Raw genomic sequence first — 14164 nt, forward strand, 5'->3', positions numbered from 1 at the left:
TTCTACTTAAGGATGCTCTATGATGGGCTCTGTGAGGAAAAAATCTTATGTCCTCTCTACGAGCTGACAAGTTAGAATGAACTCAGGTGGGTTGGTACTGTTGATAAAAGGAAGAGAAACTAGAACAACGGGGGAGTGAGAGCTTTGGGTGTGAGCAAGGGAACAGCTTTAGGGAACCACTCTTAGATGGTTTCTTGGGTAAAACACAGAGGCCTGTGCAGGAGGCGGGGGCAGGAGACAGTCTTAGGTGGGAGTGAGATGGTGACGTCAAGTCTCAGAGCATGTTCAGTTAAATAGCTAGCAGCTCGGTCAGTGAGTAATGAGCTGGTAGGGTGGGACGTAGGTGTGGTCCCAAGATCAGTCTCCCACTGCACTGCCAGTTGGAAGAACCCATTGGAAACTTCTCTGTCTTACAAGGATGGCTGATGGGAAGAGCACAACAGTGAGCTCAGTTCCACCCCAGCTATGACAGCTGAACTCATCATGGATTTAAATTTATCATTCTGGCTGCTGTGTGGACTTGGGATTGAAAGGAAGACAAAAGGAGGGAGGCTGATTAGGATGTGTGGCTGAGACAAGCCAAGAGCCTGATCTGGCATTGAGCAACCATAATAGACATGGGGAGAACAAAAGGACAAATCTGTAACACTTAGTGGCCATGGAGGCTGAGGGTTAAGGAGGCCAGAGGGACTTCCTGGGTTCTCATTTGGGAATCTGAGTGCCAGGTGGAAAAATAAACTGACTCTCCTGTAGATCGAAGACCTACAGGAGAGGGTCCCTGTCGATGAACTATACCTTTTTTATTTTGGCAGTACTAGGGGTTAAACTCAGTACTGAATGCTTGCTAGGCTGGCTCTCTACCACGTGAGCTACACCACCAACCCTTTTTACATTGATTATTTAGGAGATAAGAAATCAAAACATGTTCCAAATTACACCTTGAACTAGCAAGTGAGCTAGACCAATAGGTTATCTCCCTGACCTCCAGAGAACCCTACTTCAGGGTGGGTAATTTCACACACATCCCACCCTTCTCTGCCACCCCCACCACCCAGGTAATTAACTCCACTCCCTCCCCACTCCCAGCGACAGTGTGTGGAGTACGCCCTCAAGGCACGACCGCTGCGGAGGTACATCCCCAAAAACCAGCACCAGTACAAAGTGTGGTACGTGGTCAACTCTACCTACTTCGAGTACCTGATGTTCGTCCTCATCCTGCTCAATACCATCTGCTTGGCCATGCAGGTCAGTCCAGGGAGGGGGGCTGGTCCCATTGCATAGCACAGGGATTCTGCCATGGGAGGTGCAGTGGGAAAGAGCTGTAGGCCCATATCAGTTAGTCACCTCCTGTAACCAAGGGAGGCAGAAAAAACAGGTGGAAAAAGATAAGAGTCCCTTCCCAAGGATGAGCCCATATTGATGAGCCTGAGATTTATTGTTGGTAAAGCATGGGGTGAGGAGATAGGTACTATGCTCACCTTGCCAGGGCTCTCGAGTTCCAAAAGCCTCCAGAAAGTCATCATACCCAAGTCATCACGTTAAGGCAGGAACATAGACCTCTGCTATTTCACTGTCATCTCTGACAGGGAAGGGAAGACCTACCAGGAGTGGTGGGTGGCCTCCTGGAAGGCTGATTCAAGAAAGATCTGTTGAGATGAGAGCCTCCAAGAAGGCTGGGCAAATACGATGAGGAGGCAGGGTACCCCTGTCTCATGTTCATGGTTACTCCCTTCTTCACCCTGTGCAGCACTATGGCCAGAGCTGCCTGTTCAAAGAAGCCATGAATGTCCTCAACATGCTCTTCACCGGCCTCTTCACCGTGGAGATGATTCTGAAGCTCATTGCCTTCAAGCCCAAGGTAGGCCTCTGAGAAAAGGCTGCTCGACAGGCAAGGAGTGGAGAAGAAGGGGATGGGAGGGCACACATGGGAAGAGGGAGGTGAGGGGCAGAAATCACCAGTAAAAGGCTGCCCCTTCTCTCCTGATAAGTGCTCCAACTCCTGCACCAGCCAAGAGCTGAGCCAGGCCAACTCCTTGAACCAGAACCTCAGCTCATGGTCTTGACCATGACTGGAACTTACAGGAAACAGATTCTTCCCTCTGTGAGGTGGCCCTTCCCCCATTTCACACAGACTAGCAAACCGAACCTCTCCAGGCCCAGCCTCCCAGATCCTCACGGGGCTCTGTTTTACCCCCTCCCGTTGCCTGGTCATGCAGACAGTCCACATGTGGAAAGTTCAGTGTTTGCTCAGGACTCAGGGCTCCAGCTAAGGCCACCTTCTGCTAACCTGCCTCAAAATCTCTGCCATTGCTCTCCAGCACAAAGAGAACAGTTATTGGCAAACTTCTCTGTGTGGCTCCCAGTAAAGAGGTCTTTGCCAGGAAGAGGTTAGAACCACTAGCTGAATGAGGTAAGGTAGGAAAGGCTGGATTACCTGTCACCTTCCTCACCAGCTTCACCACACTGACCTGAGCATCACAGGAGCAGGCTGCTATAAGCAGTGCTGGTCATCCTCAGTCAGAATCGCCAACATCCACCAGGATTCACAACATGAGGTGCTACTTAGACAGAGGCCATAACAGTAACTTGTTGCCCCTTTGACTGCACCATACCTCTTAGAGTGATGAGGAGAGGGTTGGAGAATTGCAGTTCCAATCTGGAGAACATCTCCCCAGCTTTCTAGCCTTCTCTTCCCTCCTCACTAGGTTTCCCAGATGTAACATAGATCAGATCAACAGGGGGCAAAAAGGAAAAGTCTCTGTCCATATCTTCTATGTTTATTCAAATTTTTACTTGTCCCAGGACAAATTGGGGGTGGGGCTTCTCCTTGACTGTTAGATCCACTGTTAATTAACAAGATATCCATAACCTTCTTTCAACTGCCATTTTTTTTTTTTGTAAATGTACCATGTGCTACACACACCTCATTGTGTGTAATCCTCAAAACATCCCTGTTGGTTAGATGTTAACATCCCTTCTGTGGGGAGGAGGGAAGTAGGTTATCAATATCAATGCTGATACCAATTACACCACCACGGAGTAGCAGAGCGGGGGTGGGATCTAGCACCTCTGGATTCATAGTTGTTGCATTGTTCACCACATTGAGCTGTTTGCAAGCATATTTCCATGTCAAGTACTTTTCAGAAAAAGAGAAACAACCATTGAGACCTTAAAATGGTACAGACAGCATTCCTATGATGCTGATTTCTCCTCTCCATCAGCAAGGCCAAGGAATCTTGGCTAATTTTCAAAGAACAAGACTCCTAATGAACATCATTTTGGGATAATAGTGGTGTTTCCCTACCTCCTCCAGAGAAGTAAATATACTGTATGTCATTTTTCCTTCCTGATGCAGGGAAGACTGCCAAACTGCCCTGGCCACCTCCTGTGGGGTCCACATATCTCTGCCCACATGCAGCCCTGTTCCAAGCCCCAATTCTACCACCCGCAACCCTGTTCTGAGGTCCAAGCAGGGCCAGGAGGACAAGATCAGGGCGAGGGGCCCTCCAGTCTCAGCTGTCAGCCTGGGGGGATGGGGAGAGCTGGCATCACTTTCATCTAGTGTCATGAGACATATGGCTTAAAAATTTCAAAGCTTGAGTCATCTCACGATTGACTCAGATGTGCTCCTGATGATGTCTGAGGCAGTCTGCAGAGAGCCTGCAGGGGATTTTCTGGATCAGGTCTCATGAGCACAGGTGATGGATTGAGCAGTCTGCCCTAGAAAGCCCATGACATCAACACCAACACACCACCTATGTCTGCAAAACAAGGAGTAAGCCAGTTCCTAGGAAGCAACCAACTAGGGTAGCCTAGGCCATAAAGTGCCCCCTAGTTTTCTCAATGCCTGTTTTTCTATCACAAGAAGATGGGGCAAAATATGAGAGACTTTCCCAGAGGAAAAAGAGAGTCATCGCACATGCTTAGGTCAGTCTGTGCTGTAAAGAAAAAGGAAAATATATCTTTTCTGTTTATTCCCCTTCTGACAATACAGGGGTAGAGGCCACTAGCTCTGGCTGACCAGAGAAGGCTGAACACTTGGAAAGAGAATGGAGGAGAGCAGGGCCCCTGGGGCCCTCACTAAGCAGTGTTCTCTGTTGAGGAATAGACTGCAGAAGTATCCTCACAATTTCAGGAAGAAAACCAAACCAGAAACCACTTGAAATTCTGTGGAGCTGGAGCTTGCCAAGGATCCAGTGCCTTCTAACTGTGACCAGAAATACTAACAGCTTTCATATCTCACCATTAAGCAGGATTCTGTTCTGGGGTTTTTATTTTACTGATGTGTCTGTTGATATATGATAGGAGTGAGTTTGCACTTTGGAGCATTTGCCATGAAAGGACAACTAGGCAGCAAAGATGTAGAAGATGGGTGAATTAGGCAGTTCTGTATTACTACCACAAAATATCTAAAGCAAATAACTTATAAGAGAAAAAAGTTTCTTTAGCTCACAGTTTTGGCGGTTCAAGGACATGGTGCTTGCATCAAGTCAGTTTCAATAACAGTGACAGGTGATGGCACGTTATGTCAGGAGCCTGTGTAGGGGCAAAACGGTTACATCTGCAGCCAGGAAGGAGAAAGAAAGGGCACACTGGGGCTTCAGTCTTCTCAAGGTCACTCTCCAGTGACCTAACTTCCTTTTACTAGGCCCCACCTTCTAAGGATTCCACCACCTCCCAGTAGCACCACTTGGGGACCAAGCCTTTGGGGAATGAGGCTTTGGAGAGACGATCAACACCCAAGCCATAGCACTTGGCATTGCCCATTGTCAGGGAGAGGTCATGTGGAGGTACCACTGCTTGAATTTTCCCCACTGTCCTTTTCATCTCTGATTGCTGAGCGTTGCTCTGTCAGGTGATCAGATGGTTCTCACGCTCCATTTGCCATTGTCTTCCCAGACACCATTGTTACCAGTGTCTTCATCCTGTCTGTTCTCCTTGCCACTCTGTGGAAAGTGAATTCACCCAAGGAAATCCCGCCCCTCGCGCCAACTCCTTAAATTCATACTCTGTTCACACACACACACACACACGTACACAAATTCACACACACATAAAATCTAAAGGTGAACATAAGCTGGTTTAGAGAAATGCAATCTCCCATAAAACTTTAGGTATCTGTGAAGATATCTGAAGAATGTGGGGGAAATGTATTGATTTGAATACCTAAGCAAGCCAGAGAAATTCCTTCCCAGAAGTAGGAGATACCCTCTTAGAGATGCTGGGATGCTACCTGGGCCCTGCATGATTATGCAGAGCCAAGTTGGTTGCCCTGAAAAAGTTTTCGTTGGAGTGGTTGGAAGGTAACTAAATATTAATAACTGAATGGTCCTCCTATCATGTGCTGAAATTTATCAGCAAAGACAGCTAAAAGGCTGGGCTGATGGAAGCAGAGATCAGGAGGATCACAGTTCAAGGCCAGTACAGTTAGCAAGACTCCATCTCTCCATCCAAGGCTGGCCCCAGGCAAAAACTCAAGACCCTCTCTGAAACAAAAATAAAGCAAATAAGGGTTGAGGGCATGGTTCAAGTGGGCAGAGCACCTGCCTAAGTAAGTGCAAGGCCCTGAGTTCAAACCCCAGTACTGCCAAATTAAAAAAAAAATTTTAAGATAACTTTTTTGATAAGCACTGAAAAATGTCCAATGCTGAGGAATAAATTTGACAAAATTAGCTGAGATCTTCACAGAGAAAACTATCAAGTTGTATGGAGAGGACCTAAAGATAAACTAATGATTGGAGAGATATGCTTGTGGATTGAAGAATTTAGCACTACTAGATGCAAATTCTCAAACCAATCCATTGATTCAGCATGATCCCAAATTCCACACTGACAGGCAAGAAGGGCAAGAGGGAGGGAGACACAAAACAGACCCATTAGTGCCAATAGGAGGGGTCTGGGTGTCCTAGGTTTCTGCCCATGTTGACAGCTGTGACCTCACCATGCAGGGGAGTTTGGGACCTGATGGAGAAGTGTCAGCCACAGACATTCCACTGTCAGCAAAGGCTTGGGTACCAGAGGGATGATGATATCACTTAGCTGTTAATGATGATTCAGCAAAGACAAAAGGAGGAAGAGTCAAGTTGATGAACTTGGAGCTACCAGCTTCTCCTCCACAGAGCCAGTCTGCCCAGAGAGACAGGCAGAAGCACCCCAGATGGAAGGCTCCGCATAAATCAGAAGGGGTGAAGAAACAGGGCCTTCTCTTTCTGAGGCTTCCTTATCCCCCATGGCTGGAGGCATCCATTTTAGGCTCTGGGCCATTCAGAATGTAGCCAGTGCTCAGTGCCCCTGACTACCTCCCAGGGGAGAGATTTGACCTTGGCAGCTCTCTGCCATCAAAGCCTCAGCCTCTCCCTTCAGCTTTCTCCCAGCCTCAGAAGAGGCTGAGAGGACAGTGGAGCCAAAGTGCAGACACTCCTGGGCCTCCAGCTATAGCCTCTGGAATGAGGGCAACTGAAGCCCCAGGGCTCACTTTCATGTTGCAAGACAAATTAGGATAGAAAGATGTTTCAAACCAAAGGCCTGCAAGGGAGTCTGTATACCAGCACTGTCTCCTAGCTCATTCTGGACAATGGAGGTATTCCATTTGCAGCCTCTGCAGCTGTCAAGTACTTGAACTGCAGCCAGTACACTGAGGAATCAATTTTTAAAGTTTGTTTATTCAAATTAATTTAAATTTACACTTACAGAGACACATGTGGCCAGCAGCTACTATGTTGGGCAGCACAGCTCTTGGTCTGCTCCTTTCCTGTGACATGCCAGGCTCGGCTGTCCTCTGTCTACCCATCTTGGCAGCCCAGATGCTCCAACTTCATGAAACCAGATGGTCTATCCCATCCTCCCCACCCTTTCTCCATCTGGTGATTTTCTGCCAGAAATTGACTCACATGTAGTAGAACCCCTATAACAGGGTAAAGCAATCTTGGCCTGGGATCCCCCAGGGTGGCTTTTCTCTTGATGTGTCAGTTCCCCTGGTCATCCCTGGATTTCCTCAGTCTTTGCAGCTGTAAGTGCTGAGGTCCTGTCCCTGTTGATTCTGCCCCACCCACCTGGTCCTAAGGAAGGCAGACATTGCTTTAGGGGCTCCACACTGGCTGCCGTAGGCTGGAACTCAACTTGTTCCTGCAGGCCCAGTGCATCCCTGGTAAGCCCCAGACTCCATCAACTGTTTCCTGAATTTTCCTGATGGCATTTTGATGCATTAGTGACACTGAAATCTGAGAGCCCTGATCCCTTTCCTGGTTCTTCCCTGACCTTTCCCAGAACCTTGTCCTTTCCTACCTAAGTCACTGGCCAGAGGCTCACTGCCAAAGATCTAGATGCCAAAATGGAGAGAGCCTCCTTCCCACACCATTGCCCCGCCCAGCTGCCTAGCACCCTTTCCTCTCCCTAGCTTCTACCTCCAGGCCCAGCGTGCCTTGCAGCAAGCCTTCTGGGGCTATGACTCCTGCCTGCCCCAAAACCAAAGGCCAGCATTTCTCCGATATCATCTAACAGTGGGACAGTGGTTCCACTGCCACTGTATATGCTCTACTTTGGGGGATTGTTTGAAGCCCTGTGATCTCTCAGGAAAGAAGACATGAAGACAGTGAGCTTGGCAGCAATGGCAGATGCTGACACAGAACTGACTCCTCCTGTCCTTGGTCCCCTGTCCTGAGTGGTCCAGCAGTGTGCTTCTCTGGCTGGGAGCAAGCAATGGATCAAAACTAGCAAGAGGCCTGAATCATGAGATGCCACCAGAATCAGGGCTACTCAAGACCAGGAGAGTCAAATGCTTTCTCTGTTGGGGCCACACTCTGAGGCACATTGCTGGGCACAGCTCTGCTCTGATCTCACCAACACACACTACAGCTAAGCCATAGAGGAGGAGATGGAGGCTCTCAAATGGTCTTCCTCGTAATCAGCACATGGAATTCCCAAGACAAGGCCAGTCTGCTCTTAACAGTCTCCTAGCGAGAATGGACTTCAACTTCCCATGCACAAAGGCAACTTTTCTCTTATACCCAGGCTGCCTGAGTGGTACAGGGGTCCTGTGACTTCCAGAGCAACCTTTTCTCTACATTCGTTGCCCTTAGGAACTGATTTTGCTGTTGGGAATGATTGTCTGCCCTGAAATGGGTGGGCACAGATCCTGCCAAGGGGAGGAGTATTTGGGGCTACCTGAAGGTATGGTTGAGATGGAAGGGATGACCACCAACTGACTTCCTTTCACTTGGCTTGTGTCAAAGGGACAAGTGAGGGCTGGGTTGGAGCTCTGAAGTCACAGGCAGATGGAAGGCTGGGGATGGGGAAGGAGTACTGCGATAGCACCTGCTATGATAGAGATGCTCAGCAGCCCAATTTCTTGGTCTACTCTGTCAGCTCTGCCCAAGTCTAGAAGCTTCTGTCCTTAAAGAGTCAGACTCTGCTTTCTCTCTGCAAGGAGATTTCCTCACACACCCTGAGAATGCTGTGGTTTAGTCCACGTCCCTGCCCTACAGATGCAAAGAAGACTTCTGACACTGAGGATCCACATAGTTCAGGTGGCAGGTTACTGGTATCAGTGAGCTGCTCCCAACTTGGCAGGTGGAAAAGCTGGGAGGGCAAACTCAGCACACAACTCAAGCCCAAGCAGGGTAGCATGAGTACCATGTTTACCAACTTTGAGCCAGACCTACTTTCCTTCTCAGGCCAGGGTGTCAATTTGGACTAGGGTTTCACATGCTCTCTGTCCCCCAGAGCCAACAAGGAGGGTACACCAAAGGACAGTACCTACATGTAGCCACTGTGCCATGTGGACACAGAGCCATGGAGAGGAGGGTGCATGGGCCTGTGTTAGGCTGACTGTCAGCATGAGGAGAGGTCTGAGCTGGCCCACAGGAGCTGGGGGCAACCTGGGCAGCAGGGAGAAGAATGGCTGGGCCAAGATGCCACTGAATGCATGAGTACAGCCACCTGAGGGGTCAGGAGGACCCAGGAGGCACCATAGTGTGATCTTATCATAGAGTTGGAGCCTACCTGAAGGCAGGAAGGACTCCTCATTCCACATACCCTTTTGTGGTCTCGTCAAAGAAATTTCAGACTCTCCCTAGAGCCCACTAAGGACCAAGAAAAGGAAGGAGAAAGTGAGATGAGCAATAGAAAAGGATGTAATCTGGGCCAATTCCACTTCTTGAAAGCTGAGAATCTTCTAGAAATTTGGTGTGATTTTACCAGATAATGACATTGCTGGCTGAAATCTACTTTCTCTTCAACTTTCCATCTGCTTTAATTGTACCACTCACCAGCAACTGTCTTCTTTCAGCAGTTGTAAGTTAACCATACATTTCCGCACGATGCAACAATTAATCATCCCCAGATTCCATCAAGAGGTGATTCTGGTAGATTGAGACCCAGAAAGTCTCATTCCCACCCCAGCTTTACCTTGAATATCTGGGGATGGTGGGGAGAAGATAAGAAGCTCACGTAAGCTCTTGTTCCCTCCATGTCTCAGATTCTGTATAAAATAGGGATACTGGCTTAGCACATGTGGTGAGACTACACAAGGTCCCTATACACAGCACCTGAGGCTTCCCAGATAAAACTCAGCAAGATCCAGAAGCCTCAAACTCAGCACAGAAAGAACTTTTTCCCCAGCCTTACTGTGCCTTGTTGCACATAATCCTTTTTTTTTTTTTTTTGGCAGCACTGGGGTTTGAACCCAGGGCCTCACAGTTGCTAGATAGGCACTCTACCTCTTGAGCCATTTCACCAGCCCATACATAATCCTTTTAAAGTGAGTCTTTCTGTAGTTATACTGCTCTGTGATCGCTCATCCCGAACTCATTTATTCTATCCTTGTAGCCAAATTTCTGCCTCATCCATGTGTCAGTTCACTTTCCATCACTGTGATAAAATCCGAGAGATAGTCAACTTTAAAAAGAAGACAGGCTTATTTTGGCTCATAGTGTCAGTTCACATCAATTGGCCCCACTGCTTTGGGCCTGCAGTGAGGCAGCACATCGTGGCAGGAGTGCATGGTAAAGGAGGCCGAGCACCTCAAGGTGGCCCAGAAGCAAACAGAGACAGGAAGGGGTCCTTGTCCCAATATCCCTTTCAAGGGCATGCCCCCAATGACCTAACTTCCTTCCACTAGGCCCCACCTCCTCAAGGTTCCATCACCTCCCAATAGTGCCACCAGGTAAGGACCAAGCCTTCAACACACGAGGATTTGGGGGACAGTCAAGATCCCAACTATAGCACAGTATAGTGTAACTTCAAAATTCATCTTAGTGCACCCCTGAAGCCAGGTTGTGTGAGACACAGTACTAATCTTACCGTGAAAGTCCAAGGTGATCACTGCCTTTTCCTGTGGCTGATGCAGCCACTACCAGGTGTTACCAGATTCTGTCAGTTCTTCTCTGTTTCCTCTCATTGTCTGTCTCCCAGGCCTTGCCACTCTTCATATTAATTAACTCGAGAACTCAGCATGTGTGGTATTTAGCTAAGGTTTGCAGTGGCTAACGTTGGCCAAGAACCCAACAAATATTGTACTGAGCACCCAACATACTAGGCAAGAGGCTTGGGTCCAGGAACACAGAGTGCATGCAAGGAAGGCTGGTGAGCTCAGATTTCTCAGGCTCACTTTTCAAGAACTGACATCTCTGATTTTGGCCCACTTTTGGGTCTTATAGATTCCTCACTTGGCCATGTCATTCATCTTGGGAAAACTACTGTCTACCTGGGATTCATATTCCAGCCTAACAGAAGTTATCAATAAGCACATTGAACTGGGCATGGTGGTATACCCTTGCAATCTCAGCACTCAGGAGGCTGAGGTAGGAGGATCAAGAGTTAGAGGCCAGCCTGGGCTATATAGTGAGATCCTGTCTCAAAAAATAAAATAAATGCATTAATCCATTTTGGCCAGGTGCTTTGTCTTATACCTGTAATTCCAGCTACTTGAGAGGTAGAGATCCAGATCGGGAGGATCTCAGTTTGAGGCCAGATTGGGCAAAAAGTTAGTGAGACCCCATCTCAACAAACAAGCTGGGTATAGGATCACAGTCCAAGCTGGCCTCAGGCAACAACTCAAGACCCTACTTGAAAAATAACTAAAGCAAAAAAGGCCTGGGAGAGTGGGTCAAGTGGTAGAGCACCTGTCTAGCAAGTGCAGGGCCCTGAGTTCAAAGTAGCAATTTGAATCTGAGGGGAGGAAGTAGCACTTACGAAGTGTCTATGAATTACCAACCAGATGTTGGGCTTGAGGCTTTTCTTTCCTTGAGACAAGTAATACGATCTCCTGTTTTAGATCTGAGAAAACTGAACATCAGAGACAGGCTGCACCAACCACACAGCTGGGATTGCAGGGGAGGTTTTGTTATCGTCTGCAATGAGCACTAATATCATGCTTCTTATGTGACCCACACTGCTCTAAGTCTTTAACAAGTTTAATTCATTTAATCTTAATAACGTTCCTGGGATATTCATGCAGACTCAGGTGACTCACATCCCTAGGCTTACCCCTACAGTGCACTGAAGCCAGAAATGTGACCAGGCTGGGTCTCAGTGGGTCAGGAAATCAGAAGCAGCCCTTCTCAGTAACAGCTCTGTGGAATTTCACATACTCACTCATATCTCCGTCCCGCCACCTCCTCTTCTGCCTTGACCTCTCCTTCTGTCTGTGGCCCCTATGCCTCTCCACACTGGTGCAGACTAACTAGATTTCCTTTCCAAATCTGAACTGGGGGACTTGCAGGAGAGGGGTCAACCACCTGAGAAGTGGGCTAGGAACATGAGGCAGCAGCCTAACATACCCTCGTGTTTGTATGCACACACACTCGCATGTGCACACACACTCACACTCGTGTGCACCCACTCACGATGGAAAGACTTGAGAGCTGTGGAGACAAAAATCAAATTGCTGAGTTCCTTGAAGGCAGGAACTGTTTCATATTCATTCTGTGTCCCATGAGGGGCACTCTGTGCAAGTGTAATGCATGCACATGAGTGCATGAGAGCCATAAAACTGCAGAATAAGGAAAGGGAGTCAGAAAACATCCAGGCCACTGACCTCCCATCAATCCAGAAATCTCCACATGCACACCCCTTCTGCCATTAGAGATTACTGATGTCCACAGGCAGCCCTACCAGGATCCTTCTCTGTGCTGAGAAGCAGTTAGCCCAGAGAGTAGGGGAAAGAGGTGCCTGTTTGGATAAGGTGGTCAGGAGACAGCAGCTTGAGCCCCAGAGGTAGAAAAGGAACCAGAAGACAAGAATTTGGGGCAGCAGGAAGAGCCAAGGTCCTGGGGGAGTAGGGGCAGAGCACACAACCCTTCACAGGAGGCGTGTGGATTGACTCTGGCACCCTGGGAAGCTGTAGGAAAAGGGCACTGCATGGGGGATTCTTTAACGTGGTGCATTTTAGACCTCCATGCTGGAGCTTTGGGAGGAATGGCCTTGTGAGGGCAAAAACAGGAGCCATGAGAACAGAACCATGGCAGTGGAGGTGGAGTGAGGCTCACGTTGTAATGACCTTGTCTGATGGTGAATTGGATGTGGAGGGGAAGACAGGGAGCAGGGGAGGCTCCAAGGCCCCTGGTCTGTCCCAGGGTGGGTAGACTTGTGCTATGATTTGCTGCAATTGAGAAGAGGGAGAAACCAGTTTAGCGGGGATTTAGAGATACATTGGGTTTGAAAAAGTTACCACTGTTAAAATCTGGAATTCAGTCAGGCTGCCTGGGCTGGAGATCTATTTTGGGAGTCAGCAGACCATACTTCCCCTGAAGTAGAAACTCCAAGAGAGCCATCCAGAGCCTCCTTGTCCTGGAAAAGGATAAATGGAAAATGGGCAGATAGGCAGGACACTGCGGGAGAAGGGAAAGAGAGGGAATGGGAGGGAAGAGGCCTGGAGGCTGAGCCAGGCCTGTGGAATGAAAACGTTCCCTAGGATGAGAGGCTGTGTGAGAGAAGCAGCTGCAGCAGAGAAAGGGGCAACAGAGAGCCAGCAGCCTGCCCTGCAGTCCCAGATTGGAGGGTGAGGAGGTCCTGAAACGTGACTCCCCTCATCGGTGTGCTCCCTGATGAGCCATGCAAAGGACTGTGTGACTTTGCATTTCCCCAACTATTAGGGAGATTCAACTTTAAAAACCTCAGGAGCAAGCAAGAATATTTCCAAAACTTCAGTGGAAACTTAGACATCTCTTCAGAATAGTGGGTTTGAATCCTTTCTGGACCCAAAGCACCCCTCCCCCCACTTTGTGACAAATATTTTATAATGCCTCCTTGATTTTCCTGACATAAAAATTCACATCTATACACATAATATCCAAAACAATATAACTCCTGCCAGGCATGATGGCTCATGCCTATAATCTCAACTACTCAGGAGGTAGAGATGAGGAGGATCATGGTTCAAAGCCAGCCTAGCCAAAAAATTAGCAAGACCCCATCTCAATCAATAAGCCAGGAGTGGTAGGGCACATCTGTGATTCCAGCTAAGTGGAGATTACAGATAGGATCGCAGTCCAAGCCGGTCCCAGTCAAAAAATACACAAGACCCTATGTGAAAAATAACTACAGTAAAAAAGGACTGGGAGTATGACTCGAGTTGTAGAGTGCCAGCTTAGCAAGCGTGAGACCCTGAGTTCAGACCCCAGTACTGCAAAAAAAAAAAAAAAAAGGATTATTCCTTAACTGTGAATTTGACAAAGCTTGTGTATGTAGAAATCCTTCTCCACAAAAGCAGAAGATGGAAGAGCCTTAGAATACAAACTGAAGTTCTAAGGCCAGCTTTATTTGCATATGGCACCCTACATAAATGCCTTTCAAAAGTCACCCGGACACACCACACTTCATTGGGCAGAGCGGCCCCACGCACTGCAGGACATTTAACGTCCCTGTTCCCACCCACTGAATGTGAAATGCCAGCTTTACCGCCAGGAGTCATTTGCTGAGTACTACGGCGCCCCCCTGAGGCCATAGCAGGGCACTGCCTTGAGCTAAGGTGCAATTTATTCTAGTTGAAACCTTATGTCTCCAACCGTGAATGGAACCCCCGTTAGCCCAGAAACTCACCGCACATGTCACTTAAAGGAGTGAAGGAGGGAGGCACCGGGCATGCAATGCAGCAACCCCCTGACGTCAGCACAGAACCTGGAGGCCGGTGCATGTGAGGCCCCTCCTGCCTGTCTCTTAGGGCTGA

At 48.4% G+C, this 14164-nt stretch overlaps 1 protein-coding gene across 29 annotated transcripts in view; it reads left to right on the forward strand.

Moving 5' to 3' along the window:
• The window catches only part of Cacna1c (calcium voltage-gated channel subunit alpha1 C), a 644607-nt gene that overhangs the window by 572911 nt on the left and 57532 nt on the right, over nucleotides 1-14164 (forward strand). For all 29 annotated transcript variants that reach the window (XM_074076408.1, XM_074076392.1, XM_074076410.1 and 26 more), the window contains 2 exons: nucleotides 1087-1245; nucleotides 1748-1858. In XM_074076408.1, the coding sequence (XP_073932509.1) occupies nucleotides 1087-1245; nucleotides 1748-1858 (270 nt within the window). The remainder of the gene's footprint in view (nucleotides 1-1086; nucleotides 1246-1747; nucleotides 1859-14164) is intronic.

This window comes from Castor canadensis, chromosome 6 (assembly GCF_047511655.1).
Source record: "Castor canadensis chromosome 6, mCasCan1.hap1v2, whole genome shotgun sequence".
Classification (NCBI taxonomy): Eukaryota; Metazoa; Chordata; class Mammalia; order Rodentia; family Castoridae; genus Castor; species Castor canadensis.